The sequence below is a fragment of the Ornithorhynchus anatinus genome, chromosome 13 (assembly GCF_004115215.2).
Source record: "Ornithorhynchus anatinus isolate Pmale09 chromosome 13, mOrnAna1.pri.v4, whole genome shotgun sequence".
In the NCBI taxonomy this organism is placed as follows: domain Eukaryota; kingdom Metazoa; phylum Chordata; class Mammalia; order Monotremata; family Ornithorhynchidae; genus Ornithorhynchus; species Ornithorhynchus anatinus.
Genome location: NC_041740.1, coordinates 3,849,796 through 3,876,519, shown reverse-complemented (window position 1 = coordinate 3,876,519; position 26,724 = coordinate 3,849,796). Strand labels below are relative to the sequence as shown.

The 26,724-nt window shown below is 48.3% G+C and overlaps 1 protein-coding gene across 2 annotated transcripts in view; it reads left to right on the top strand.

Annotated features, from left to right (window-relative positions):
* Positions 1 to 26,724, top strand: part of PRKAG2 (protein kinase AMP-activated non-catalytic subunit gamma 2) — a 173,426-nt gene that overhangs the window by 10,120 nt on the left and 136,582 nt on the right. For both annotated transcript variants that reach the window (XM_029078158.2, XM_029078157.2), the window contains exon 2: positions 8,030 to 8,148. In XM_029078158.2, coding sequence (XP_028933991.1) covers positions 8,030 to 8,148 — 119 coding nt within the window. The remainder of the gene's footprint in view (positions 1 to 8,029; positions 8,149 to 26,724) is intronic.

Genomic DNA, 26,724 nt, shown 5'->3' with positions numbered 1-26,724 from the left:
CTGGACTAGGCTGGGGTGGGCGGGGGGTGAGGGGGAGAGGGGAAGCTTGCCTTGGCATGCACAGCGACTCTGCCCAACCCCTCTGTTCTGGCAGCCCGTCCCTGTTGGACTGTGAGTCCCATGTGGAACTGATGGTCTTGAATTTCGGCCAGCGCTTAGCACAGCACTCTACACTTAGTAAGCACTCAACTGATACCACAGTTATCATTACTACGATCATTATCCCTCCTGGACAGTGGAGGGAAGACGGGTGGACCTCTGGTGGCCCTGGGGTCTTTGCCCATGCTCTGACCTTCATCTGACAGTGTGGCCTAGTGGAAACAATCCAGGCCTGGGAGTCAGAGGTCGTGGGTTCTAATCCCGGCTCCCCACATGTCTGCTGTGTGACCTTGGGCAAGTCACTTCACTGGGCCTCAGTTACCTCATCTATAAAATGGGGATCAAAACTGTGAGCCCCATGTGGGACAGAGACTGTAACCAACCTGACTACTTTGCATCTACCCCAGTGCTTAGAATAGTGCTCGGCACATAGTAAGCATTTAACAAATACCACAATTATTAATTATTATTATTATCTGATGAGCAAAGGAGAGACTGTCATTGTGCTGAAGCATCGGTGTGACCCCTTTGGCTCATGCCACCCACTGGCCTTTTGGCTGAGCATGAAGCTGGTGTCTGTGGGCACCCGTGGACACCTTTCCAGGCAAGTGGAGCCAGGATTAGAACCCAGGTCCTTTGACTCTCAGGCCCAGACTCTTTCCACTAGGCTTTCCCAACCCTGACCCATAAATGGGACTCACAGTCTAAGTAGGAGGGAATGGGATCGAATCCTCATTTTAAAGATGAGGAAACTAAGGCCCAGAGAAGTGACGTGACGTCAAGCAGCAGGCAAGTGGTGGATCCAGGATTAGAACCCAGGTCCTTTGACTCCCAGGCACACGCTCTTTCCACCAGGCCACGCTGCTTCCCATCTCCTGCTTTCTGATAATTCTTTGCTGTGGTAATGTGGGAAATTAAGACACAAGAAGAAAAGCAGCTTGCCCAAGGTCATAGAAAGTCAGGACAAGATTTCAGCACGAAAAAAATTGGGTGTGGCTCACAGTCTCTTACAGTAATATTATTGGTTCCGTTACAAAATCAGTCAATCTTATTGAGCACTTACTTGGGCCGAGCGCTGTACTTGGGAGCATATACTGTAACAGAGTTGGGAGACACATTCCCTGCCCACAACAAGCTTACAGCCTAGAGGTTTTAAAACCTCATTTTTAAACTGAGGTTTGATGATTATTCAGTGACTGAGCTGGAAGAATACCATAACCCTGGAATCTGACTTAGTCCTGCATTCCAGTGATTAGATAACAATGATATACTTTCATCTTGCGGGTGGGGAGAAGGGGAGTAGAAGGAAAATCTGCTGGGGAACCTGATTAAAGCTTTTACGAAAAAGCACCCTAAGTCTCCATTTGAGCTTAGTTCAGTGCTTTGCACACAGTAACCGCTCAATAAATATACGATGGAATGAACAAGTAGTTTCATATCAATAGTACTTTTTATTTCCTCCTTTCATTTGGAAATAATAATTGTGGTATTTAAGTGCTTACTATGTAGCAAACACTGTACTAAATGTTGCAGTAGATACAAGACGATCAGATACAGTGTACCGTCTAAGTAGAGAGAGGACAGGTATTGAATCCCCATTTTACAGATGAGAGAACAGAGTCACAGGGCCGTTAAATAAAGTGCTTAGTACAGTGCTCTGCCCACAAGAAGTGCTCAGTAAATGCCATTGGTTGATTTGCCCAACATCACACAGCAGGCAAGTGGCAGAGCCAGGATTAGAACCCAGAATCTCCGACTTCCAGACCTGGGCTCTTCCCCTTAGGCCATCAGTGAGGCTGGAGTTAAACAATTCTCTCTTCTCAAGCTTCACAGAGATAAAATAGAAGCTGGGTATCTCTTAGACATACGAGGGCAGACCACTTCATAGGCGGGATTAGAACCCCTGTGTTTTTGAAGCATTTCCAAAATGTTCGCCTTGAGAGGGGTTGAAGGAGGAAGGACAACGAACTGTCTGTATCACAGCCAGAGAGAATCCAACTTTCTAGCTAAAACTTGCAATCAGACAGGTAGGGAAGCAGGGCAGGGTGTGAGGACTTTTACACCAGGGAATATTTTACCTCAGAAACAGGGTATGGAAAGTGTGTTAGGACTGTATTACTACTACTAATAATCATCATAATAATAATTATAATTATGTGTTTACTACCATTAATAATGTGTTTACTACTAGTAATAATGACTATGATGTTTTTGATAAGGGACTGGGTTTGACCTGATGAACCTGTGTCTACCCCAAGGCTTAGTACTGTGCTTGTCACATAGAAAGCACAAAACAAATACCATGATAATAATAATAACTTCCTGCCAGGACAGACTCTGGGCTGCCCACCTGCTGGTTGAAAACGTGCTGTTCGTTTAGAACCTATCACCTTCAAGCTTCACTTGGTGCTCCCTCATCCTTATGGTGAGGAATTTAGAGAACAACAATTCCATGTTTGCCCTGTCCACATTCCTCATGATTTTGTAAACTTCCATCCTGCCCCTCTGTAGTCATTTTCTTTCCAGAGCAATGAGTTCTGTTCTTCTCTCCTTGCGGGCAGGGAACATGTCTACCAACTCTGTGACACTGTACTCTCCAAAGGGCTTACTTAGTACAGTTCCCTGCACACAGTGGTGTAGCTAATACATAATGAAAGGATTTATTAAGTGCTTGCTATGTGCTAAGCACTGGCATTGAACGATGATCAGTTGAGCCACAGATCCTATCTCACAAAGGGCTCAGAGAGTAAGAAGGGTGGGAGAACAAAATGTGCCAAGGTTTTGTGTAGATATCCTCCCCACCCTCAACCCCACAGCCCTTTTGTACATACCATCTAGGCTGTAAGCTCATGGTGGGCAGGGAACATGTCTCCCCACTTGGTTGGATTGTACTGTCCTAAGTGCTTAGTACAGTTCTCAGCACACAGTAAGCACTCAATAAATACCAATGATTGACTGATTGTTCCTTACACTCTGCCATTTCTCCTTTCTGTAATGTGATATCTATCTCCCACTGTAAATTGAAAGTTCCTTGTAGGTAGGAAGTGTGTCTACGAACTCTGTTGTTAATATATTTTCCCAAAGTGCTTAGCACAATGCCCTGCACAGAATAAGTGCTAATGAAATACCATTAATTGATCCTTACATTCTGCTATTTTCTCTTTCTGAAATTTATTTTAATGTCTGCCTCTCCCTCTAATACTCAGAGCTTCTTGCAGGGAGACTGTAAGCCCATTTTTGGGGTAGGGATTGTCTCTATTTGTTGCCGAATTGTACTTTCCAAGCACTTAGTACAGTGCCCTGCACACAGTAAGCGCTCAGTAAATATGATTGCATGAAGGAATGAATCATGTCTACCAACTCTATTGTAGTGTACTTTCCCAAGCGCTTAGGACAATGCTCTGCCTATAGTAAGTGCTCAGTAAATACCATTAATTGATCCTTATACTCTGCCATTTCCCCTTTCCATAATTTATTTTAGGGTCTGTCTCCATCTCTAGACTGAAAACTCCTTGTAGGCAGGGATTATATCTAACAACTCTATTGTAGCGTGCCTTCCCTAGTGCTTAGTACATTGCTCTGCACACAGTAAGCACTCAATAAACAGGACTGAATGATTGTAGTGGCAAAATTATGTCTTTGCATTTCCTCTTTCCTATTGCGGTTCCAAAACAAGATAACAAACAAGTAGATTTCAATCAGACCCCGAGGTTATTACCAGCAATAGATCCATCAGTGGTGATTGTTGACCCCAATTAAGAAGCAGCGTGGTCTGGTGGAAGGGCATGAGCCTGGGAGTCAGGAGACCTGGGTTCTAATCCCAGCTCTGCCAATTGCCTGCTGCATGAGGGATTGGCCATGGACTCACAAGGAGAAACAAGAAAAACAACATAAAAAAAGATAAGGACAAGAATAAATAAGATAGGAGCCACAGAACAGTGTGACTAAAGGAAGGATTTCATACTCTTTGGTGCCCAGGCAGGGCTGTGCACAAACCAGTAGCCACAACAGCCACCACAACCCCAACATTTTTTGTTTGTGTTTTAAATGGTACTGGTTAAGCACTTGTCTGTCTCCCCCTTTTAGACTGTGAGCCCGTTGTTGGTCAGGGATTGTCTCTATCTGTTGCCGTTGTACATTCCAAGCACTTGGTAACAGTGCTCTGCACACAGTAAGTGCTCGATAAATACGATTGAATGAACTTACTTTGTCCCAGGCTGTATACTAAGCACTGGGGTAAATACAAGCTAATCAGGGTGGACACAGTCCAGGTCCCACGTGGGACTCACAGTCTTAATCCTTATTGTACAGATGAGATAACTGAGGTGTAGAAAAGCTAAGGGATTTGCCCAAGGTCACATACAGGAGGCAAGCAGCAGAGGTAGGATTAAAACCCAGGCCTGGGCTCTTTCCACTAGATCAAGCTGCTGCTTCTTATCATTAACCCTGGGCTTTCAGTAATTGCAGTTTTGAATCAATGCTACCAGATGGAGGAGGAGGAAGGGACAGATTTACAGATCTGGAGGCAAGGACCTATGGAGAGGAGAAAAGAGTCAGATTCTGCCTAAATGGGGCTAAGAGGGTGGACTAGTGAGGGGGAGGAGAGCTGGGGTGTGGTAGCCCCAGGTGAGAATTCAGAAGAGGCCTAGATGGGGGTGTAAGGATGGGTAAGGTGAAAGAGTTCTGGATAGGAGGGTAAAAAGATTTATGTGTGGGAGACAGCAGCTGTGTTTGCTTGGTTAGCAGATGGAGGACCTGAGTTCTAATCCTGATTCTGCCACTTGTCCGCCTTGTGACCTTGGGCAAAATGCTTCACTTTTCTGGGCCTCACTTTCTTCATCTGCAAAACGGGGATTCGGTACCCATTCTCCCTCCTACTTAGATTGCGAGCCCCATGTGGGACCTGACTCTCTTGTATCTACCCCAGTACTTAGTAACAGTGCTTGGCATATAGTAAGCACTCAGTAAAATGGTTAGCATAAAATAAGCGCTTAGAGCTCACAATTATTAATTATGTGGTAGGGGGTTTGTTCCTGCAACTGGCCCCTGCCTCCAAGTCCTAAATTTCCGCTTTTACTGAACAAAACTCATTTTCTCCACCCTTGCTTGCATGATTCAGCATTCCTGTGCCAGCCGTTCATTAAAATCAGTAAAGGAGTGGCTGCTGTTAGGAAATTTTGGGGAGGGTGGGGAAGAGAGGCTGGAAAAGACTGGTTCAAGCTGCTTGTCCCTCGAGGATTTTAGGAAATGGAGCGGGGGAAGAGGAAATGGGGGAGATGGAGCTCACTTAAGCTATTCCAAGCCTTCCTCCTCGACCTCATCTGTTCCATTTATGAATAGATTTGTCCTCTGTGCTTAAAGAAGCCATGACCACTGATGGTGAAATTCAGCTGTGGGGGCAGGTGTGGCTGAGAAGGCCAGTACAGTGCAAAGTGCACTCAGATTTGCACTCTTTATTCACCCCTCCCTCAGCCCCACAGCACTTAATGTTCATATCCAAAATGTATTTATATTAACATCTGTCTCCCCCTTTAGACTGTAAAAACACTGTGGGCAAGGAATGTGGGCTCTACTCTCCCAAGTGCTCAGTACAGTGCTCTGCACACAATAAGTGCTCAATAAATATGATTGCCGTACCCACAGTTCAACCTGCCCTGGGCACCAAAACAGTTCCATGTGCTGCTGAAATGTTTGTAGCACTTGGGGCTGCTTTCCTATTTCGTCGCCTCTATTCTAGAGGAATAGCATCAGGATGAACCCAAATTAATGGAAGTGAAATTGAATATTCTCTCAATTGCCTCAGACCCTCTTCTCAAGTGGCAAAAAAGGCTCACCACTTCCTTTTATCTTGGGTGGACCAGGTGACTAATAATAATTATAATAATAACTGCAGCATTTGTTAAGCATTAACTATGTGCCAATCTCTGTACTAAGCGCTGGGGCAGATACAAGGTAATCAAGACCCCCAGGGAACTCCCAATCGAAATGGGAGGGAGAGCAGGTATTGAAGTCCCATCTTGCAGATGAGGGAACTGAGGCACAGAGAAGTTTAGCGATTTGCCCAAGGTCACCCAGCAGTTAAGTGGAGGATTTGGGCTAGAAGCCAGGGCCTTTGACTCCCAGGCCCTTGCTCCGTCCACTAGGCCACACTTATTCGGGTGTCCCTGACCCAGGAAGCTCCACCCCAGATGTGAGCAGCCTTGGGGGGTAGACCCCCTTCCCTGGGGAACTAGGGAAGGAACTGGGGGATTTTGGAGATACAAGTAGCAGGGTGTGAACTGCAGTCTATCAGTGGGAGCCTTGAATTTTACCTTAGGGACTCACAAAGCCCAGCCCCCCCCCCCCCCCAAACTGGGCTGTGGGGTAGGGGGAGAGGTGGGACCCACCTTATGTCAGAATAACCAGTTAAATCAATCAATTTATTGGGTGCTTACCTTACTGTGTGCAGAGCACTGTACTAAGTGTTTGGGAGAGGACAATATAACAGACCCATTCCCTGCCCACAGCGAGCTAAGAGTCTAAAGGGGGAGTCAGTATTATCAATCGATAAATAAATTTTGGATATGGGCATAATTGCTATGAGGCTGAGGAAGGGTGAAAAAAAGGGAACAAATTCAAGTGCAAGGGAGATGCAGAAAGGAGTGGGAGAGCGGGAAATGAACCTGAAAGATGGAAAAGCGTGCCTTAATGGATAGAGCCTGTGCTTGGGCGTCAGGAGGATCTGGGTTCTAATCCAGCTCCGCCACTTGAATGCTGTGTATGACCTTGGGCAAGTCATTTCACTTGAAGCATCACAGCGTAGTGGATAGGTCACAGGCCTGGGAGTCAGAAGGTCACGGGTTCTAGTTCCCACTCCTCCACTTATCTGTTGTGTGACCTTGGGCAAATCACTCGACTTGTCTGTGCCTGTTACCTCATCTCTAAAATGGAGATTGCTACTGTGAGCCCCACGTGGGACCAGGACTGCGTCCAACTTGCTCGTACCCACCCCAGCGCTTAGTACACTGCCTGGCCCACAGTAAACACTTAACAAATTCCACCATTAGCATTATTACTTCTCTGTGCTTCACCTAGAAAATGGGGCTTAAGACCGTGAGCCCCACGCGGGACATGGACTACATCCAACCTAGCGATTAATACGGCGCCTGACACGTAGTAAGCGCTTCAATAAATACCATTTTAAAAAAATAATAAGCCAACACACTGGGACCTGTGGTTAGCGATGCATTTCCGCAGGGACGAGGCGGGGCAGGGGGTGTGGGGGGACCCCGGGATCCCTCCCTCCAGCCTCCCCACCCCCGGGGCTCGGATGCATTTATCCTGGGAAAATGCATTGATCCCGGGAAAGGCCGAGCTCGGGGCGGGGAGGAGGTAGCCCAAGGGCGACGGGCATTTGCATTTGCACCCCTCCCCCCCCCATCATCATCATCATCTCCTCTTCCCCGCCCCCCTCCCTTGGGAGCCTCGCTCCAGGTTCTATTTGCCAACAGCTCCCGACCGTCTCTTTTCTCCAGCTTCTCTTTAAAGGCCCTGCAAGTGGAGGGGGGCTGTTTGCCCCATTTTTTCCCTCCCCACCACCCCCCTGCACCTGCCTCTGCAACCCCCTCCCCCTGGGGGTGTCCTGATCTTGGCAAGAGGTGGGTGACTCCTCCCTGCCAGGGAAGGAAACTTTGCCACCGGAGGATGCTAGACACGTGAACCCCCGGGGTTGGGCGGGCGTTTTCTTCTGCCTTTGCATCCGATCGCCCCCCCCCCTCCGGGGGGGAGCATTTGAACCCACACCCTCGCCCTCTCCCGCCTCCTCTAAGGGGGTGACACCCCCATTAAAAGAAAAAAAGGCACGAGGTCCAGGGGCCAGAGGAGGGGAGGGCGGGCTCGAGGGGGCCGGTTTCCAAGAACGAGTCACCCGGAATTAACTTGTTGTTGAAAGTTATGGGAAGCACCGCCATGGACACCAAGAAGAAGGATGCTGCTGCTCCGAGCCCGGACCACGGCGGAGACAAGAAGAATCCGGGACCCAAAAGACGGTCGTTGCGGGTGCACATCCCAGTGAGTGGTGTCCTCCCCCCCCCCCAAAAAAAGCCCAACAGCCCACCCCCTCCGGCGAGGAAGAGGTTAACGCCCCCCTCGGACACGTGACTTTGGCTTGAGGGGGGGCGTGGGTGGGTGGGAGTCGGGGTGCGAGGAGAGGGGCTATCCAAGTTGGTGGGGGGCTTTTTAATTTTATTTAATTTTGCAAAGGAGCAGAGCCTGGAGCATGCTTGGCGGGCGCAGGGGAAAGTCTGGGGGTGCATGCTGCTGTGCGTGCATGCTTCTGTGCATGCATGCTTCTGTGCATTGCATGCTTCCGTGCATGCATGCTTCCGTGCATGCATGCTTCCGTGCATTGCCTGCTTCCGTGCATGCAGGGGAGGGGAGCTTGCAAGTTTCGGAATGGCTGTGTGTGTGTGTGCTTTTGTGTGCGTTTGTGTGTCTGTGTGGGTCCGTCTACGCCAAGGCGAGTAGCAGCTAGTCGGGAGAGAGGCGGATCCCGGGAAATTGGCGGAGGTCCGGAAGGGGGGTAGGTGGGTGGGTGGGTGGGGAGGGGGCGGTGCGATGTGCTGTTTTCCCGAGGAAGGGGAGGAAACAACCGCGCCTGCGCACTGCGCAGGACCGGCCGGGGGTCGGGGGGGGCTGCTGGCTGCACTCCTTGCATTAAATGCACCGACCCACATCAACCCCCAACCCCCTCCAGGGTGGGGAAGGGGCTGCCCCGATCGGGGGGGCTTCCCCGGACCCCTGGGAGGCAGGACGGTCGAGCTCCTAGTAGGCTGGAGACTGCAGCTCTAGCCTCAGTTTCCCTCATCCGGAAGGAGAAATAGGGGGGCACATGGGTACTTTGGAAATCGCCCATCCCAAAGAACCTCAGAAATAGCGCGCACTCAGCAGCAGCTGTAGAAAATGTTTGCAGCAGGCCTGCTAATATGTTGGCATATGGGTTAATGAGAGATTGTACCAGTTTTCTTAACTGGCAAGGGAGGGTTTTTTTGCTTTTTGGTGGTGGTTTTTTGTAAATGTCTTATTGCTGCAAGACACAGCCGAGCCCCAGGGGAAGGGGAGGAGGAGGAGACTGGCTTTAAAAGAAAACAACATTCCCCACCCCTCTGGAGATGCAAGAGTCTGATTCTGAGACTATCACTATAGTAGCTGCTTTTTCTTCCGCAATTATCCTGTCGGTTGAAAGAGTTGGGCTCAGGCTTGGGGGCGCCGGGCGGGGAGGCAGACCCTCAGTCCAGAACAGAGTGAGGGTCCCATGGATAGTAGTGATCGGATAGTAGGGGGCAACAGTATATCAGTCAATCATTGAGTGCTCACTGTGTGCAGAGTGCTGTACTGAGCGCTTGGAAGAGTGCGGTTCAAGGCCCTTCATAGGCTTCTGGGACTTTAGGCCTGCTGTGTCTTGGGGCGGAATTTGTCATAGCAATATCCGTGGGTGAATTTTGAACCCCGGTCAGTATTCCTTGTGATCCCTATTTTGGGCCGCAGTGTGTGATTGTTCACCTTTCTGAAGGGTCTGTAACGTAAGTTAAGGTGTGTGGATTGTAGGAACCGGAGGAACGATTGTAGGAACGATTTGTGTGTGTTCGTGCTAACTTTGCCTCCTGCGTTTCCCCAGAGCTAAATTCACAGTGCTTTCCAAGAGAGGGGAGATTGAGCTCATTTTAATGTTGCCTTAAGTTCTGTTGCAATTACAGATGATAAGAAAATTGTCTGAACGGTTAGACTTTTAGTCCAATTTGAAATGAACAAAAAAGGAAACCCTTCTTGGGTATGAAAGTTTGCATTAGCAAGCCACTTGCTCTTCCCTCCCCCTCCACATACACCAAATCCCCTCGCTCTCTACCTTCAAAGCACTGTTAAAGTAACATCTCCTTCAAGTGTCCTTTCCTGATTAAGGCCCGCCCCCCCATCTTGCTCTTCCTTCTGTGTCATCTATGTACTTGTATCTGTGACCTTTGGACATTTGATATTTACCCCAACTCCACAACATATCTTTGTTATCAATTGTTTATTTACATTAATGTCTGTCTCCCCTTCTAGACTGGAAGGTCATTACTTGAAGCAGCATGGCTCAGTGGAAAGGGCACGGGCTTTGGAGTCAGGTCATGGGTTTGAATCCCAGCTCTGCCACTTGTCAGCTGTGTGACTGTGGGCAAGTCACTTAACTTCTCTATGCCTGTTACCTTATCTGTAAAATGGGGATTAAGACTGTGAGCCCCACATGGGGCAACCTGATTCCCTTGTGTCTACCCCAGCACTTAGAACAGTGCTCTGCACATTGTAAGCGCTTAACATATACCAACATTATTATTATTGAGAAGCAGCGTGGCTCAGTGGAAAGAGCCCGGGCTTTGGAGTCAGAGGTCATGAGTTCGAATTCCAGCTCTGCCACTTGTCAGCTGTGTGTCTGTGGGCAAGTCACTTCACTTCTCTGTGCCTCAGTTACCTCATCTGTAAAATGGGGATTAAGACTGTGAGCCCCATGTGGGACAACCTGATGACCCTGTGTCTACCCCAGCGCTTAGAACAGTGCTCTGCACATAGTAAGCGCTTAACAAATACCAATATTATTATTATTATTATTATGGGCAGGGAACATGTCCATCGATTCTGCTGCATTTAAGTGCTTATTACAGTGCTGTGCACCTAGCTAGTGCTTAGTAAATACCACTGACTGATTGAATACTTCCTTCTGTTCGTAGCGATGGTGGGGATGGTTTAGGGGAAGTGATTTATGCATCCATAGTGACACATCTCAGTCCTCCCAAACTCCTTTGAATTGGACTCTCCCAAGTGCTTAGTAGAGCACTCTGCACACAGTAAATGGTCAGTAAATATGATTGATTGAGGGAGCTTCAACCAGGAGTGGTCATGTTCTTGCCTTGATATGCCTGTCATCTCCCTGATGAAAGCAGATGCCTCGTTTATTGCTGAGACATCCTATAACAGTATTATTATTATTAGGAATTGCTGATGGATGGGTCTCAGGCTGGCAGAACTGGGAGCAGTGTAGTCTGGGAACAGAATGCCAGGGGGAAAGGGAGGGTTCAGAGAGAGTGGAGAACCATTCATTCATTCAGTAGTATTTATTGAGCGCTTACTATGTGCAGAGCACTGTACTAAGTGCTTGGAATGAACAAGTCAGCAACAGATAGAGACAGTCCCTGCCGTTTGACAGGCTTACAGTCTAATCGGGGAGATGGACAGAAAAGAACAATGGCAACCAGGGAGGGGCACCTTGGGCATTGCCCGAGGGGGAGTTCGTTGAGAGGAATCATCCATTCCTCAACTCCCGGGTGATGTGGACTGAGGGCTGTGTACCCGCCTCAGGAAAGGGGCTCCGGAGAGTCTCTCCTGTCACCTGAGGTAAAAGCTAAAAATAGGTGGCAAGGCAAGCGGGAAGTCAGAGGAGGCCTGACAATTCTGAGTCTACCGCGTTGACACGTCTGCCCGTTGTAATCCTTGGCCTTATCCCGAGCCAGAAACCATATTTGTTGCTCCTTTGTGCTCTGTGAGGCACCTCTAATTTCAGGGCTCCACACCTTGGGGTTGTCCCAGTCATTATAAATTGATCACTGTAAATTGATTTTTGAGGAGCCAGATGAAGGGCCTTGAAGAAGCGTGGTCTGGAGGATAGAATCCGGGCCTCGGAGTCAGAAGGAGCTGGGTTCTCATCCCAGCTCCAACACTTGTCTGCTGGGTGACCTTGGACAAGTCACTTTATTTCTTTGGGCTTCAGTTCCCTCATCTGTAATATGGTGAATAAGACTATGAGCCCCATGTGGGACAGGGACTGTGTCCCACTTGATAAACTTGTATCTACCCCAGCGCTTAGTACAGTGCCTGGCACTAGCACCTAACTAATACCATTTTTTTTTTTAAAAAAAGGGTGGAGAACAGAAGATCTCCTGAGGAAAGGCACAGGAAGGTGGTCTCCAGCTAACCAGTCCTGTGGACTGTAAGCTCATTACGAGCAGAGAACGTATCTGCTAATTCTGTTGTACTCACCCAGCCGCTTTGTACAGTGCTCTGCACATAGTAAGCACCTAGTAAATACTATTGATTGATTGATTGATCAATTCCGGAGTGCGTCGCCTTGACCCTGGGCCAAGGGGATGATTTTCGGGGTCGCAGCCCGATCACAATTCGGGCTTTCAGGTTGGGCTGACCAATTCATGCTGCTTCGCTCCCTCAAGTTTTCCATGGTCTGAGTCCAGCCCATCCCACGCCTTGGCGTCCGGCCTGCCCACCGCAGACTGTCAACGGTCCCGTGGCCGCGGGTAGGGGTGTGCCCCGTTCCCTCAAATCAGGGGCCGTGGAGTTTTGGTCGGTTCGGCAAGACGCCCTCTTGGCCCAGGGCATATTGGGAAGTGACCTACAGTAACCCCCTGGGGGAGGCAGCATGTTCTGGGAGTCAGAACATTGAGGCTTGAGGTTAGAAAGTCTGGATTCTATTTTTTCCTTTGCTGTGCACCCACTCCAATGGTGCCAAAGACGAACTTTCCCCTACCCCTCCAAAAAAACCCAAAGCCAACTACCTGTGCCATTACCCCCCACCCCCCGCAAAGGGGGGGCAGTGTGCCAAGTGGAAGAAAGGACAGCAGTGTCCAGGGCACTTTTTATTCTTGACTTATGGGTGGTAGTGGTCGTAATCATATTTATTGAGCACCTACTATGTGCATAGCACTGAGGGAAAAAATAGATGAAAGTTAGATATCATCCTTAGCCCTCAAAGTGTTCACCATTCAAGCATCGGTGAAGGAGTGGCAGGTTTAGCCACAGACACTTTAGGAAATAATAAAATCCCCAAAATACAAGACCCAAACGATGGTAAATACCTTGAGTATGGTAAATACCTTGAGTCTTACAGAAAGTGCCAGAGGGTGAATCCGAGAGTGAGGAGCCGGAGAGACGACATTTCAGGAGGCCGGGAGAGGAAGCCTGAAGATCCCTGCAGTCGCTCGGGCCTGAAATAGAACTTGCTCTTGTGGGAATCCAGAGAACCCAGAATTTTCATGCCAGTCAGCTTTTGGGGATCTTCGAACCTTGTCTCCCAAAATTGTCGGCCTGTTTCCCCAATTTCCATAGTCTCACACATTTCCCGGAGGTAGAAGGGATTGCGAAAGATGACCTGGTGAACCATTGGCCTTTTTCACCCTGTGACTGGCCAGAGTCTCTAGGGTGGGAGGCTGTTTCCTTAAATACTGCCCCTGCCATGGATGTTGATTCTACCACCTCTCTTTGTCCTTCTGAAATCCACCTGCTTGAAGCCCATTTCATTTTTTTAATGCTATTCGATAAGCACTTATTCTATGCCAGGCACTGTCGTAAGCGCTGAAGTTGATACAACCTAATCAGGTTAGACACAGTCCATGTCCCACGTGGGGCTCACAGTCTTAATCCCCATTTGATAGATGAGGGAAGAGAGCCACAGTGACATGAAGTGACTTGCCCAAGGTCACATAGCAAACAAGTGGTGGATGCCAGGACCTTCTTACTACCGGGCCCGAGTCTATCTGCTAGGCCATATTGCTGCTTCTTAACCAGAGTCGAGAAACAGTGTGGCCTAGTGGAAAGAGCCCAGGCCTGGGAGTCAGTGGACCTGGCTTCTAATTCCAGCTCTGCTGATTGCTTGCTGTGTGACCCTGGGCAAGTCACTGTACTTCCAAGGTGCTCAGTTTCCTGTACTGTAAAATGGGGATTAAATCCTGTTCCCTCCAATTTACATTGTGAGCCCCAACTGGGACAGGAACTGTGTCCAATTTGATTAATGTGTATCCACCCCAGCACTTAGTAAAGTGCTTGGCACATAATAAGCGCTTATCAAATGCCATAATAATAGTCTGTGAATGTGGAAAATAAGTGGTCAGCATGAAAATCTGTAAAATCATGGCTAGCCTTCTCTTCTCCAGGCCAACTAATCCCAATCCCTTTCACTTTCCTTATAGGATTTTTTTCACCCTTTTGGTAATTTTTGTTACTTTTCTCTGTCTCTTCTAAAGTACAGGGGACCAAGTCTGGTTACATTATTCTCACAAGGGCTGGGCCCCTTTTAGTTTCATTTGTTAAATATGATGGTTTGCAGCTGGAAGTTACCATTTCATTTATTTTTTCCGCCTGCAGCTCTTCCACTGCGCTGACCTCCATCCTCTTGCTTTCATTCCTTCAGCTTTCTTCCTGAGCTCCGGTTTTGGCTCCCAAAGGAAGGGCACTGTTCTAAAATTCCCAGACCGCCCACTCAGCCACAGATTGAAAGCCCCCATTTTTAAAATCCTTTCTCTGGTAAGCAGTGTGGCCTAGTGGTAAGAGTGTGGGTCTGGGGAGGTCAGGAGACCTGGGTACTAACTGCCACCTGCCTGCCAGGTGGCCTTGGGCAAGTCACTTCTCTGGACCCCAGTTTCCTCTTCTGTAAAATGGGCATTAAATACTTTTTCTCCCTCCCCCTCAGACTGTGAGCCTCATGTTCATACATTCAGTCATATTATTGAGAGCTTACTGTGTGCAAAGCACTGTACTAAGTGCTTGGGAGAGTACAGTGCAACAATAAACATTCCCCGCTCACAGTGAGCTTACAGTCTAGAGAACTGAAGGGGGAGTATTTCTCCTCTGATTATCTGGTATCTACCCCAACACTTAGCACTTTGCATGGCACCTAATAAGTGTTTTAACAAATATCACTATTATTATTAATAATAATAATAGTAATGCTTTCTTGACTTGTAAGCCGAATTGTCTGCTTCTCAGCTTCTTCACCTGTCCCTTATTTTTGGAGGGGGGTATTTAAGTGCTTACTGTGTTAGAACTGGACTAAGCACTGGGGTGGATGCAAGCTAATCAGTTTGATATAGTCCCTGTCTCATATTGGGCTCCCTATATTGATCTCCAGTTTACAGATAAGGGAACTGAGGCCCAGAGAAGTGAAATGACTTGTCCAAGGTGACACGGGCAGAGCTGGGATCAGACAAGGGGCAGAGCCAGGATTAGAACCAAGTCCTTCTGATCCCCAGGACACTGTTCTATCCACTAGGCCACCCTGCTGGATGTATCACTGTTTTTTAGTGGAATGTGGCAAGGAATAGCTTCAGAAACCCTCCGTGCCAATCCATTCAAAACCCATTGCATCTAGAACACGCTGTCTTAAAGCCTAAATGACTGAGAGCTGGCCTTCCTACACAGAAATAAAAAGGGTCGACTGCTCTCATCTGGTGGGCCAAGGAATGGTTAATCTGGATCCCAAACACCTCTGCTTTGTACTACATACTTGAAAAACAATTTAAGCTCCATTCGGCACTTCCTGTCTACAGGAAACCCTTCCCTGCCAACTCAGAGTTGGTCACGGCCGATCTGGCTCTCTGGCTCTGGGGCCTCTGTCAGGGGCGGCTGCCTTTTAAGACACCCCAGCCTGGCAGGGATTTCTCCAAGGAACAGATGACGGAGGCAGATTTGCATGCAAAATCCAAGAATTCCATTCCTTTACCTCAATGTAAAGTCAGAAAAGGGTATTCCCCTGAGGAGCCCCCTGGTTCTCCCCCCACCCCACTCTGTCTCCCCTTTGGGGAGGGCAGGGTCCCCTGGGCCCTAGGGTTGGGGCCCCCGCTCTGGCTCGAGGGGCGGGTTCCCCTGAATGGCATCCTGGCACCACCGTGCTGGCACCCTGCTCTACTGATGCTGCTCTTGGGCCGGGGCCCAGAGTGGACTGTCGGGCCGGGGCCACAGGGTGTTCCACATGGGGATTGGCGCCAGAAGCCTGAGGGATGGTGAGAGAACGTCCCTACACGTGCCCAGATGGCAGACGGCAGGGTGGACGGGAAGGCAGTGGGAATATTGCTTGGTTGGGAACGAGAAAGACCCAGACCCGGGTTCATCCATTCCTCTGGGCCTGCCCTCCTTCCTAGACCAGCCCTCCCTCCCGGCCTACCCCCAGACCAACTGACCAGTTCCCGTTTTAGACGACAGTGGCTGTGCTGTGGAGTTTGTCAGTTCTTTAAATGGACCCCACCATGTGCCCAGGTGAAGTGTTTTCTGGCAGTCATCACGTCTCCACTTCCTCTTGTCGATCCCCAACGCAGCAGTGCTGATTGAAACGCAGCCCACCCCTCTTGCTTACCCATCCCAAGGTCAGGCAGCCCAGCCCTCTGGGAGAATCACTGCGGTCGAGCCAGGGTTCTGCTCCTCTAACCATTGCTCCCTACTGACTTTTGTTTTTTTTCTGTTTTGCATATTTGTATTTGTCCTTGTCCCTCATGCTGTTTGAAAGTTTTAGTCTTTTGTGGCTCCCAGTGTGCCGTCTCCCCCCTCTAGTCATAGATAATAATGATAATTGTGATATTTGATCAGAACTTACCAGGTGTCAAGCACTGTACTAAACTCTGGAGTGAATACAAGCAAATCGGGTTGGACGGAATCCCTGCCCCAAATGGGGCTCCCACTCTTCATCCCCATTTTACAGATGAAAGAACTGAGGACCAGAGAAGTGAAATGACTTGCCTGAGGTCACACAGCAGATGAGTGTCGGAGTCGGAATTAGAACCCAGGTCCTTCTGCCTCCTGGGCCTGGGCTCTGTCCATTAGGCTGCCTCATGAGAAAGGATGGGGGGGCGGATCACACTAGAAAGGGCCCCAGATGCACCGTGGGGCCGAGGGACCAGAGCTTTTGGGAGACGGGGGAGGTGGGTTGGTCATGAAGGGGTTTATTGGGAGCGAGACGTGGTGCCTTGGCAAAGAAACAGAGATGAAAGTTGTGGAAGTGATAATTTGGTGGGAGAAATTTTAAATGAGTTATCCAAAGCAAGCAAGTTCCCAAGGCAGGCACATCTGTTAGGGAAGAAAACAGCTTTATTTTCAGTTTATTATTATGCTGGTCCTGTGGTGTGAATGAGCGATTCCTTAACCGGGAAGCAGTGTGGTCTGGTGGAAAGAGTTTGGTAGTCAGAGGACCTAGGTTGTAATCCTGGATATATCACTTTCCTCCGGTGTGCCTTTGGGTAATTTACTTCTCTCTGCCTCAGTTTCCTTTTCTGCAAAATGGGTGTTCTGTACTTTTTTTCCCTTCCATTTAGACTGGGACAGGGACTGCAGACTGCATCCGATATGATTATCTTCTATCTATGCCCAATGCTTGGCACATTGTAAGGGCTTCACAGATACTTTTGTTATTAGCAGGTACAGGTAAACCAGAGGGCTTTATTGAGCCCCTGCTGACTTCACCCCCACCCAACCATTTACCTTTATGCCCTCCATGCTCTGCCCACCTGACATTCTTCAATCTTTTTTAGCCTTCTTCTAAACCCAAAAAAGCTGGGTATTCCATTCACCCGGAGACCCCAGGCTATCTCCTGGAATAAAAAAGAAATATTGATGCCCTCCTTTGCAGTAACTGGCTGTTTTCCATGCTCTGAAACTTGTACAATGTTCTGCACCCAATAAGTGCTTAATAAATTTTATTTCTACTACTATTGGATGAGTTTGGGTACCCTCCTCTCATCCCTACCCCCCCAACTGCCTCATCTGCACTCTTGAACAAAGCAATTTGGAACCCCAGTATAAAAGCAGAAACTCAACCCTCCTTAAAACAGTAGCTTTCATTATGGTTTATTAATAAAAATAATACTAATAATAATGATATTGAAGTGCTTATTATGTATCAAGCAGTGTGCTAAGCCCTGGGGTAGATACAGTCAAATCAGAGACAGTCCCTGCCCCACATGGGGCTCACAATCTAAAGAAGGGTGGGGGAGAAGAGGGATTTAATCTCCATTTTACAGTTGTGGAAACTGTGGCCCAGAGAATTACTCAGTCATATTTATTAAGTGCTTACTGGGTGCAGAACACTCTACTGAGCGCTTGGGAGAGTATAATATAGCAGTTGATAGACACGTTCCCTGCCCACAATGAGCTTACAACCCAGAGGGGGAGACAGACTTTACAGAGATGGGCATAAATGCTGTGGGGCTGAAGGAGGTGTGAATTAAAGGTGCAAATCCAAATGCTAGGGTGCCACAGGAGAGAGTGGGAGAAGTGGAAATGAAGGCTTAGTCTGGGAAGACCTCTTGGAGGAAATGTCCTTTTAATAAGGGTTTGAAGGTGAGGAGAGCGATCGTCTGTCAGATATGGACAGAGGGCATTCCACGCAGGATAGGCGTGAGAGGTCGGTGGCGAGGTAGACAAGGCACAGTGAGTACGTTGGCATTAGAGGGGTGAAGTGTGAAGACTGGGTTGTAGTAGAAAAGCAGTGAGGTAAAGTAGGAGAGAAATTAAATGACTTGTCCAAGGTCACACAGCAGGCAAGGGGCGGATCCAAAGCCAGGCCTCTTGACATCCAACCCCTGGCTCTTTCCGTTAGACCATTCTGCTTCTCAACCGTTTAGTAACGGTGTATTTCTGTGGCGAAAGTCACCACTCAGTTAGTCATGGCTAATGGCAGGGCTCCCAGATCTGAAGGCAAAGCAGCCAAGCTCGAGAAGCAGGGAGGGGGCAGCCTGCTTAGCCTTCCTCAACCTAAGGGATCCTGAGGGAAGAAAGACCCTGGGGTTTCACCGTTAGCCCCATCTTAAATCAGCGGTATTTACTGGGTGCAGAGGACTGCTCTAAGCGCTTAGGGGAGGTCAAAGCAATGGCATTGGAAGACATGTTCCCTCCCTCTTACGCTGAGCCCCCCCGTATGCGAAGGGACGGGGCCTGATTTAATTTTACTGTATCTACAAAGCAGTTAATAAATACCATTGTTATTATTGTTAAGGATAATAATTATATTGACAGTAATAATAACCTATTTTCCCTTTCCCATAAATTGTGAGCTCCGTGTGGGACTGGGACTGTATCTCATCTCATTATCTTGTATCTACCCCAGTGCTTCACTCTGTGTTTGGTACATAGTAAGCACTCGACAAATACCCCATGTTTTAATTTTGTTTCTTACATTTTTCTCTCCTGGTTTTCCTCAGGACCAAGGAACCAAATAACTATTCAAGCAAACATTTATCTTGATCTAATCGGCCTTTCCTCACATTTTCTCTCTCTCTTTTTTTAAATGGTATTTATAAAGGGCTTACTATGTGCCAAGCACTGCTTTCATAGCAGGGGTCAATACAAGCTATTCAGGTTGGACACAGTCCCTGACCCATAGGGGGCTCATATTCTTAATCCCCATTTTAAGATGAGGGAGCTGAGGCCCAGAGAATTGAAGTGACTTGCCCAGGGTCATGCAGCGGACATGTGGCGGAGCCGGAATTAGAACCCAGGTTCTTTTGACTCCCAGGCCCAAACTCTATTTACTAAGCTATGCTGTATGTGTGTGTATGCGCATGTATGTAATATATATGCACACACATTCATTCAATAGTATTTATTGAGTGCTTATTGTGTGCAAAACACTGTATTAAGCACTTGGGAGAGTACAGTATAACAACAAACAGACACATTCCTGCCCACAAAGAGCTCACAGCCTAGAGGGGGAGGTAGACATTAATAAATATAAATAGGTAAATTACAGAGATATACACACACACTCCCCCCCCCCCACCCCCCATGTATATATTTGCAATCCAATCCAGCAGAATGGAAACTGTCGTCCTGGATCTGGGTGGCTGATGGTTTTTGTTTTTTGTTTTTTTCCCCCAGCTACAGTGAACATGTTTTCAGCTTTTTGGTGTGTGGCTCATAATTGATGACTCACTTCGGGCTAGGCTCCCAGCAGAGCAAGAACAGCTGGTCTGGGGCCGAGTTGCCGAAATGGACTGAAACTGCTGCTTTCATGAGAGCTAGAGAGCGAGAGAATGTGTTTGTGCATTTATGTGTATGTGTGTGTGAGAGAGACCTCCAGCTTCTTCCTCAAGAATGCAGGCCTCTTCTCCCCCTCTGGTGTGTCAGGCAAAGGATTGCCATAAAATTGGGTCATTACTAGTCATCACAGCTGATCCTTTTTTTTTAACAAAAAGATTTAAAGAACGACATAGAACCCGAACTGTCAGAGCAAGAAATGAGTCACAGTCTGTGTTTTGTTTTGTTGGGCAATTAGGCGAGCGTGAAAGGCCAGTCGTCAAATTATTCTGGGTCAGCCCCAGCCGAAAGACCAGGTCAGAGGGCCCGGCTAGCTGCCCACCTCTGGCACGATGCCTTCCCAGAATAATGTGGCACAGTCTCCACTTGGTCCTTAACTCTGTCCCTGATAATGACGTGCACTCGCGGTTGCTGTTTTTGCACTAGAATCATCTATGCTGCTTGTGCACAGTACCATCTTACATATTTTTTAAAAATGGTATTTGTTAAATACATACTATTGCCAGGCACGTACTAAGTGCTGGGGTAGATACAAGATAATCAGGTTGGATACAGTCCCTGTCCCACATGGGTCTCAGTCTTAAGCCCCATTGGGTGGATGAGGGAACTGAGGTCCAGAAAAGGAAAGTGCCTTGCTCAAGGTCATATAGCAAACAAGTGGTGGAGATGAGGTTAGAACCCAGGCCTTCTGACTCAGTCAGCCAATCATATTTATTGAGCTCGTACTGTGTGCAGAGCACTGCATTAAGAACTTGAGAGAGTTCAGTATAGCAGACACATTACCTGCCCACAGTGAAGCTTACCAAGGCCGGTGCGTTTTCCACTAGGCCTTGCTGCTTCGGCCGTTGTCACTGAGGGTACACGGGGGTACTTGACACTACTAGAGAAGCAGCGTGGTTTAGTGGAAAGAGCACAGGCTTGGGAGTTAGAGGTCATGGGTTCTAAACCTGGCTCTTCCACTTATCAGCTGAGTGACTTTGGGCAAGTCACTTAACTTCTCTGTGCCTCAGTTACCTTATTTGTAAAATAGGAATTAAGGCTGTGAGCCCCACGTGGGACAATCTGATTACCTTGTATCTACTCCAGTGATTAGACAGTGCTTGGCACATAATAAGCGCATAACAAATGCCATAATTATTATTTGCAGGAGTGACCAGATTATTCGTTCGTATAATTGTGTTTGTGGCATCTCCCCCACCTTTCCTCCTTCCCCCAACTGATATATATGTGTGTGTGTGTGTATTTAAAAAAAAAATGAATTTCACCCCTGAGTGTGTAAATGTGCTCCTGGAAAGGCTGTTGCAGATGTCTGCTGCCCTTTAGACTGTAACCTCGTTGTGGGGAGGGAATGTTTCTGTTTATTTTTCTAGCGTACTCTCTCGAGCGCTTAGTACAGTGCTTTGCACACAGTAAGTACTCAGTAAATATGATTGAATGAATGGAAGATCCCACCGCCCCAGCCACAACATGCATATTAAAAGCCGACCCCATGTGGTGGTGTCATGTTTACCATTTGCAGCACCTGGCGCTGTTTTCTCTGTTTTCTCGCCTCTCGTTCCTTACGAAATTTTTGCGTGAAGAGAGAGTTGTTCCTCTCTGAAGCCAGAGGGCCGTGACTGTCCATCTTCAGCAATTGAGCCCAGTTTTTAGCTGGGAGTATTGTCCGAGCCTCTTACTGTGTCCTTAGCCCACTTCCTCTGCCCCTCCTTACTTTCAGTTTCCCGATTTCAGCTCTTCTGCAAAAATCAGGTTGGGTCAGTTTTGTGAGTCAGTGTGGTGTCTGTGACCCACTCCCGTGGAAGGGGTCCTTGATTTCTGTCGGGAAGGAGGGTATCAGGCCGCTGAAGGTGGTAGCTCAGAGAGGTAGAAGAAGTGATGAAGCTTCATTCTGGAAGGGTCAGAAGATGGGACCTCTGGATGTTCTGTTAAATTTGATTTCCTTTTTATCTTTGGGGCGTCCACTGGGGGGTCCAGGCCTGCAAAAAGCAGGAGGAGCATAACTGGCTCCAGGGAGCTGGTTTGGGGAACAAATCTGTCTCCTTTAAAGAGGCCACACACGTAGAGTGTGTGCATGTGTGCGCACGCACAGGTGTGTGCTACCCTGCGTCCAGCGCTATTGCTAGGTGGGCTGCTGGGAATGAGTGAGCCTAAGGCCTGTCAGCCACTGGACATCTGTTAATAGTATTTATTGAGTGCTTACTGTGTGCAGAGCACCGTATTAAGCACTTGGGAGAGTACACTGGAACGATATAACAGACACGTTCCCTGACCACAACAAACTTGTATCCGACCTGTTTTGCCTGTGGGAGGCAGGAGCCAAGTCTGCAGTCCGTGCTCTCAGAAACAGTGCTCTCATGGACCGCAGTCCCAGGAACAGTGCTCCTGGCTGGTCCCATTTTTGGAACAGTTTACTTCCTTAGGTATTTTGGGACGTGCTGGATTCCCCTGGCTTCCCTCAACAAGTCTGTTCACTCGAGTCCAGGCCCCCTCCGCCCCATCCCTCCATGTTGGTCTATGAAAGCAGTCCTCGGGCTCCCTGCCCTCATGCCCTCTGGTCCAGATGCCCAAGATTCCTCCGCCAGGGGCCTGGCCCTTCGCAGGGTCAGGTCACTGCCACCGGCTCCCGGGAAGCTTCCTGCCTGCCTCTCAGGGCCCAGATTGCCTTTGCTGCTCCCCAGGGATTCTGTCTGGCCAGTGTCCGACCATCTTGGCCCAACCCTGAGTGGGGGTTTGGCCTTTGGCCTGGTCTGAGGATGCAGACCCAGGTTTAGGGGAGCTGCCAGGCTTGTCAGCTGGAGCCAGGAAGGCCAGGGGTCTCCGCCGATGGCTGGTGATGGATCTTTTCTTCCCTCCCCCCAAATCCAGGGGGTTGGGGGTCCAGTTCTAGTGTCACCGAACATCAGGCCTGTTTCACAGAGTGTGGGAGGCATTTTTAAGGCTTCAGGTGCCGGTTTGTTTTGTAGTTCAATTCTAAGAACCCCCTTCTGCCCTCAAGAGGGACTCATGGGTGTGTGTGTGTCCTGCTAGCTCTCTTCCTCCTCCCTGTCAATCACTCTTCCTCCTCCCCCACTGTCTTTCTTCTTCCCCCCTGCTCTCACTCGCCCCCCCCCCCCCCCGCTCTCACTTCCTTCCCCCCGCCTTTCTTCCTCCTTCCTCTCTCCTGCTCACTTTTTAGCTAACATCCCCCCCACCCCAACTTTCTGCTCTCAAAGTGGAGGTATTACTTCGGACCCAGAAGTGTCCAAAGAGTTAATGGGTCATCCGTGTTGAAATCAGCCCCCTGTTTGTCATTGTTTCAGAATTCTGGAGTGTGGAACTTTCCATTTGCAGCGGGCTTTCACACGCAAACAGAATCAACTGTTTTCATGCACATTTTGATCCCAGGACAAAAATAGAGGCTACGTCAAGCAAAGCTGCTGTCCAGCCCAGGCTTGAGAGGGGGATGCAAATTAGCCGTTTCCAAAGGAGGAGAAGCGGGGACTGGACAAAGGAGAAGACCCTGTTCATTCACACCCCAAACTGCTCCTCCCCTCCTCCGCGGAATTTGTCTCGAACTCACAAACCCGTTGGCCGTCTTGGGGGGAAACGTTTATGGGAAAAAAAAAATCATTGGGATCTTTAAAGATAATAAAAATTATCTCTAGGAATAATTTATTAATGGCATTAAATAAGCGCTTATTGCTAGTCCCAGTTCTGCCCCTGATAATAATAATTATTATGGTATTTGTTAAGTGCTTACTATGTGCCAGGCACTGTACTAAGCGCTGGGATGGATACAAGCAAATCGGGTTGGACATAGTCCCGGTCCCATAAAGGGCTTACAGTCCCAATCTCCGTTTTCCAGATGAGATAACAGACACAAAGAAATGAAGTGACTTGCCCAAGGTCACATAGCAGACAAGTGGCCGAACCAGGGTTAGCTCTGTGACCTTGGCCAAGTCACTTAACCCCTGGGGCCTCAGTCTCCTCATTTTTAAAATGGGAATAAGGTATTTGAGCCTTGATTTTTATCCCCGACACTTATTACACGGTAAAGCGCTTAATAAATGTCAGTAGGGAGTTGTAGTCAAGAATTGAAATTGTGCTGGGATAGATCCAGGGTGTCAGGTCAGATGGTCCTTGCTCTATATGGCGTTCATAGTCTAAGCAGGAAGAACAGTGATTTTAACCTCATTTTACAGGTGAGGAAACCGAGGAACAGAGAAGTTAAGTAAGTTGCCCTGGGTCACATAGGCAGATGGTGAGGCCGGAACTAGAACTTGGGTCTCCCAAAACCCAATTCCGTGCTCTTTTCACTAGGCCAGACTGCCAAATCTCAGGCTGTGAGAGTTAAGAAAAGCAGGCGTTTCATCCGTATTACACTTACTCATCGAACAAGTTGCCTTAATGAAGTGTGAGGCTTTAAGTCTGTAAATCTGGGCCCCGAGTTACAGTCCACCAGATTGCTTAGAAAAATCAGTGTGGCCTAGTGGAAAGACCAGTGGCCTGGGATTCAGAGACCTGGCTTCTAATCGTGGCTCTTCCATTTGTCCGCTGTGTGATCTTGGGCAAGTCACTTCACTTCTCTGTGTCTGTTTCCTCATCTGTAAAAAGGGGGATTAAACCTTACTTCCTCCTACCTAGACTGTGAACCCCATGTGGGACAGGGACCGTATCCAATCTGATTATCTTCCATCTACCCCAGTGCTTAAAAAGTGCTTAACAAATACCACAATCATAATAATAAGTAATATTAAAAATGCTTAACACATCCCATAATCAATAATAATTATGGTATGGGACACATCCATAAGCAATAATAGTAATTATGATTATGGGATGTGTTAAGCACTTTCAATAATACTAATTATTATTGTGGAATCCTTTGGGTCAGAAATCATATCTATTTACAATATTGTACACTCCCAAGCGCTCAGGAAGTACCATCGACAGAAGGACTGAGTTTGTAATACAGATTCCTCTCAAAAGTCTCATTACCTTTGCATGTCCCAGCAAAGGAGGAAGGGGCTGCTATTGTTCACTCTACTTTTCAGATGGAGAAACTGAGGCAAAAAGCATCCATGACATTCTCGCAGTCCTGTAATTAAACCAAGCCTAGAATACAGACCCCCTCACCACCAGTCTGGGGGTCCTCGCTGTTGGCCCTCTGTTCATTGTCTGCCTCGGGAATACCAACCCTCTTCCACACCCCCCTTGGTCCCAAGGAGTCATTCTGGCCACCAGATCTGGCCCAGCAGGAAATCACGGGATTGTGAAACGTGACGGCTGGGAAGCAGCGTGGTCCAGTGGGTAGAGCACAGATCTGGGTTCTAATCCCAGCTCCATCACTCGTCTGTGTGACCTTGATCAAGGCATTCAATTTCTCTGTGCCTGTTACCTCATCTGTAAAATGGGGATTAAGACTAAGAGCCCCATGTGGGTCATGGACTGTGTCCAATCTGATTAGTTTGGATCGCCCATAATGAGCTTACCCATTTTACAGATGAGGAAACTGAAGCTCAGAGAAGGGAAATGACTTGTCCCAGGTCCTCTGACTCCCAGGTCCCTGCTCTTTCCACTAGGCCACCCTGCTTTCTCTATGGAGTTCAGAGTCAGGTTGGAGAGAGCAGCCTGGCAGCTTTGCCTCTGGTAGGTCAGAGAGCACTTTGAAAGACTTGGGGGGGAAGGCAGGTGGAGCCTCAGATCCAGTCTCTCTCTCTGGGTTTCTGGGCCTGGTTCTCTTCACAAGCCGGAATAAAACTAGAGCCAGCTGTGCGGGGCAACTGACGTTTCAGAAGCCGGAGGGAGGCATCTCAGCAAACTGGCCGGGCCTCTTCTGGGACTTTGGGAGTGAAGTGCACCTTTGTTTTCCCTTTTTATTTTTTTTATTTAAGGGAAATCAGTGAGTCAGAGATCCCTCAAGCTCTTGATTTCTCTTCTGAGAATTGGGTCTGTCTAAACACTGCTTCTGTTCAGCTCTACTCTCAACAGGATTGAGCAGCCAGCCTCCCTCTCTGCTCCTCAATAAATAATGGTATTTACTGAGTGCTAACTGCTTGCAGAGCACTCTTCTAAGCACTTGGGAAGCAGCCTGGTGTAGTGGACGGAACACAGGCCTGGGAGTCAGAAGGTCATGGGTTCTAATCCCAGCTCCGCCACGTGTCTGCTGTGTGACCTTGGGCAAGTCACTTCACTTCTCTGGGTCACAGTTATCTGGAAAATGGGGATTAAGACTGTGAGCCCCATGTGGGACAGGGACTGTGTCCAGTCAAATTTTCTTATAACCACCCCAGTGCTTAGTACAGTGCCTGGCACATAGTAAGCACTCAACAAATATTATAATTATTATTACAGTATAACAGAGTTGATATACAGATGCCCTGCCCACAAGCTTACAGTCTCCCACTGTCTGCTCCCCGCCTCTTCCTTCCCATCTGCTGCTTTATTCTCAAACCTCTCTTGCACGAAGGCCCTTTTTCAATGTCTTCTCCTCCTTCTGTTCTCCTCCATCTTGCACTCTGGCCATCCCAGAGTTTGTCAGTTTCCCCTCTGGAAGGTGGAATAAGGAGAGAAGAGGAGCTGTAAGTCAGACCAGTTAGTTTTGCAGCTTAAGAGCTTTTGAAAAAACAATTTTTTATTTTAACCTTGGAGCCCCTTACCGAGAATAACTGAGGGGGGCTGGGTCAGTTGGAGAGCTTGAGTTTATGTGGCAATCGCAGAATCACTGGGGCTGGGAGAGTTGAGGCGGGGGAATGTGGGTCAAGAGTTTCACTTGGTCTTCTATGAAAAATGGACCCTGGAGATAAAGTCACTTCTGCTCGATTTATT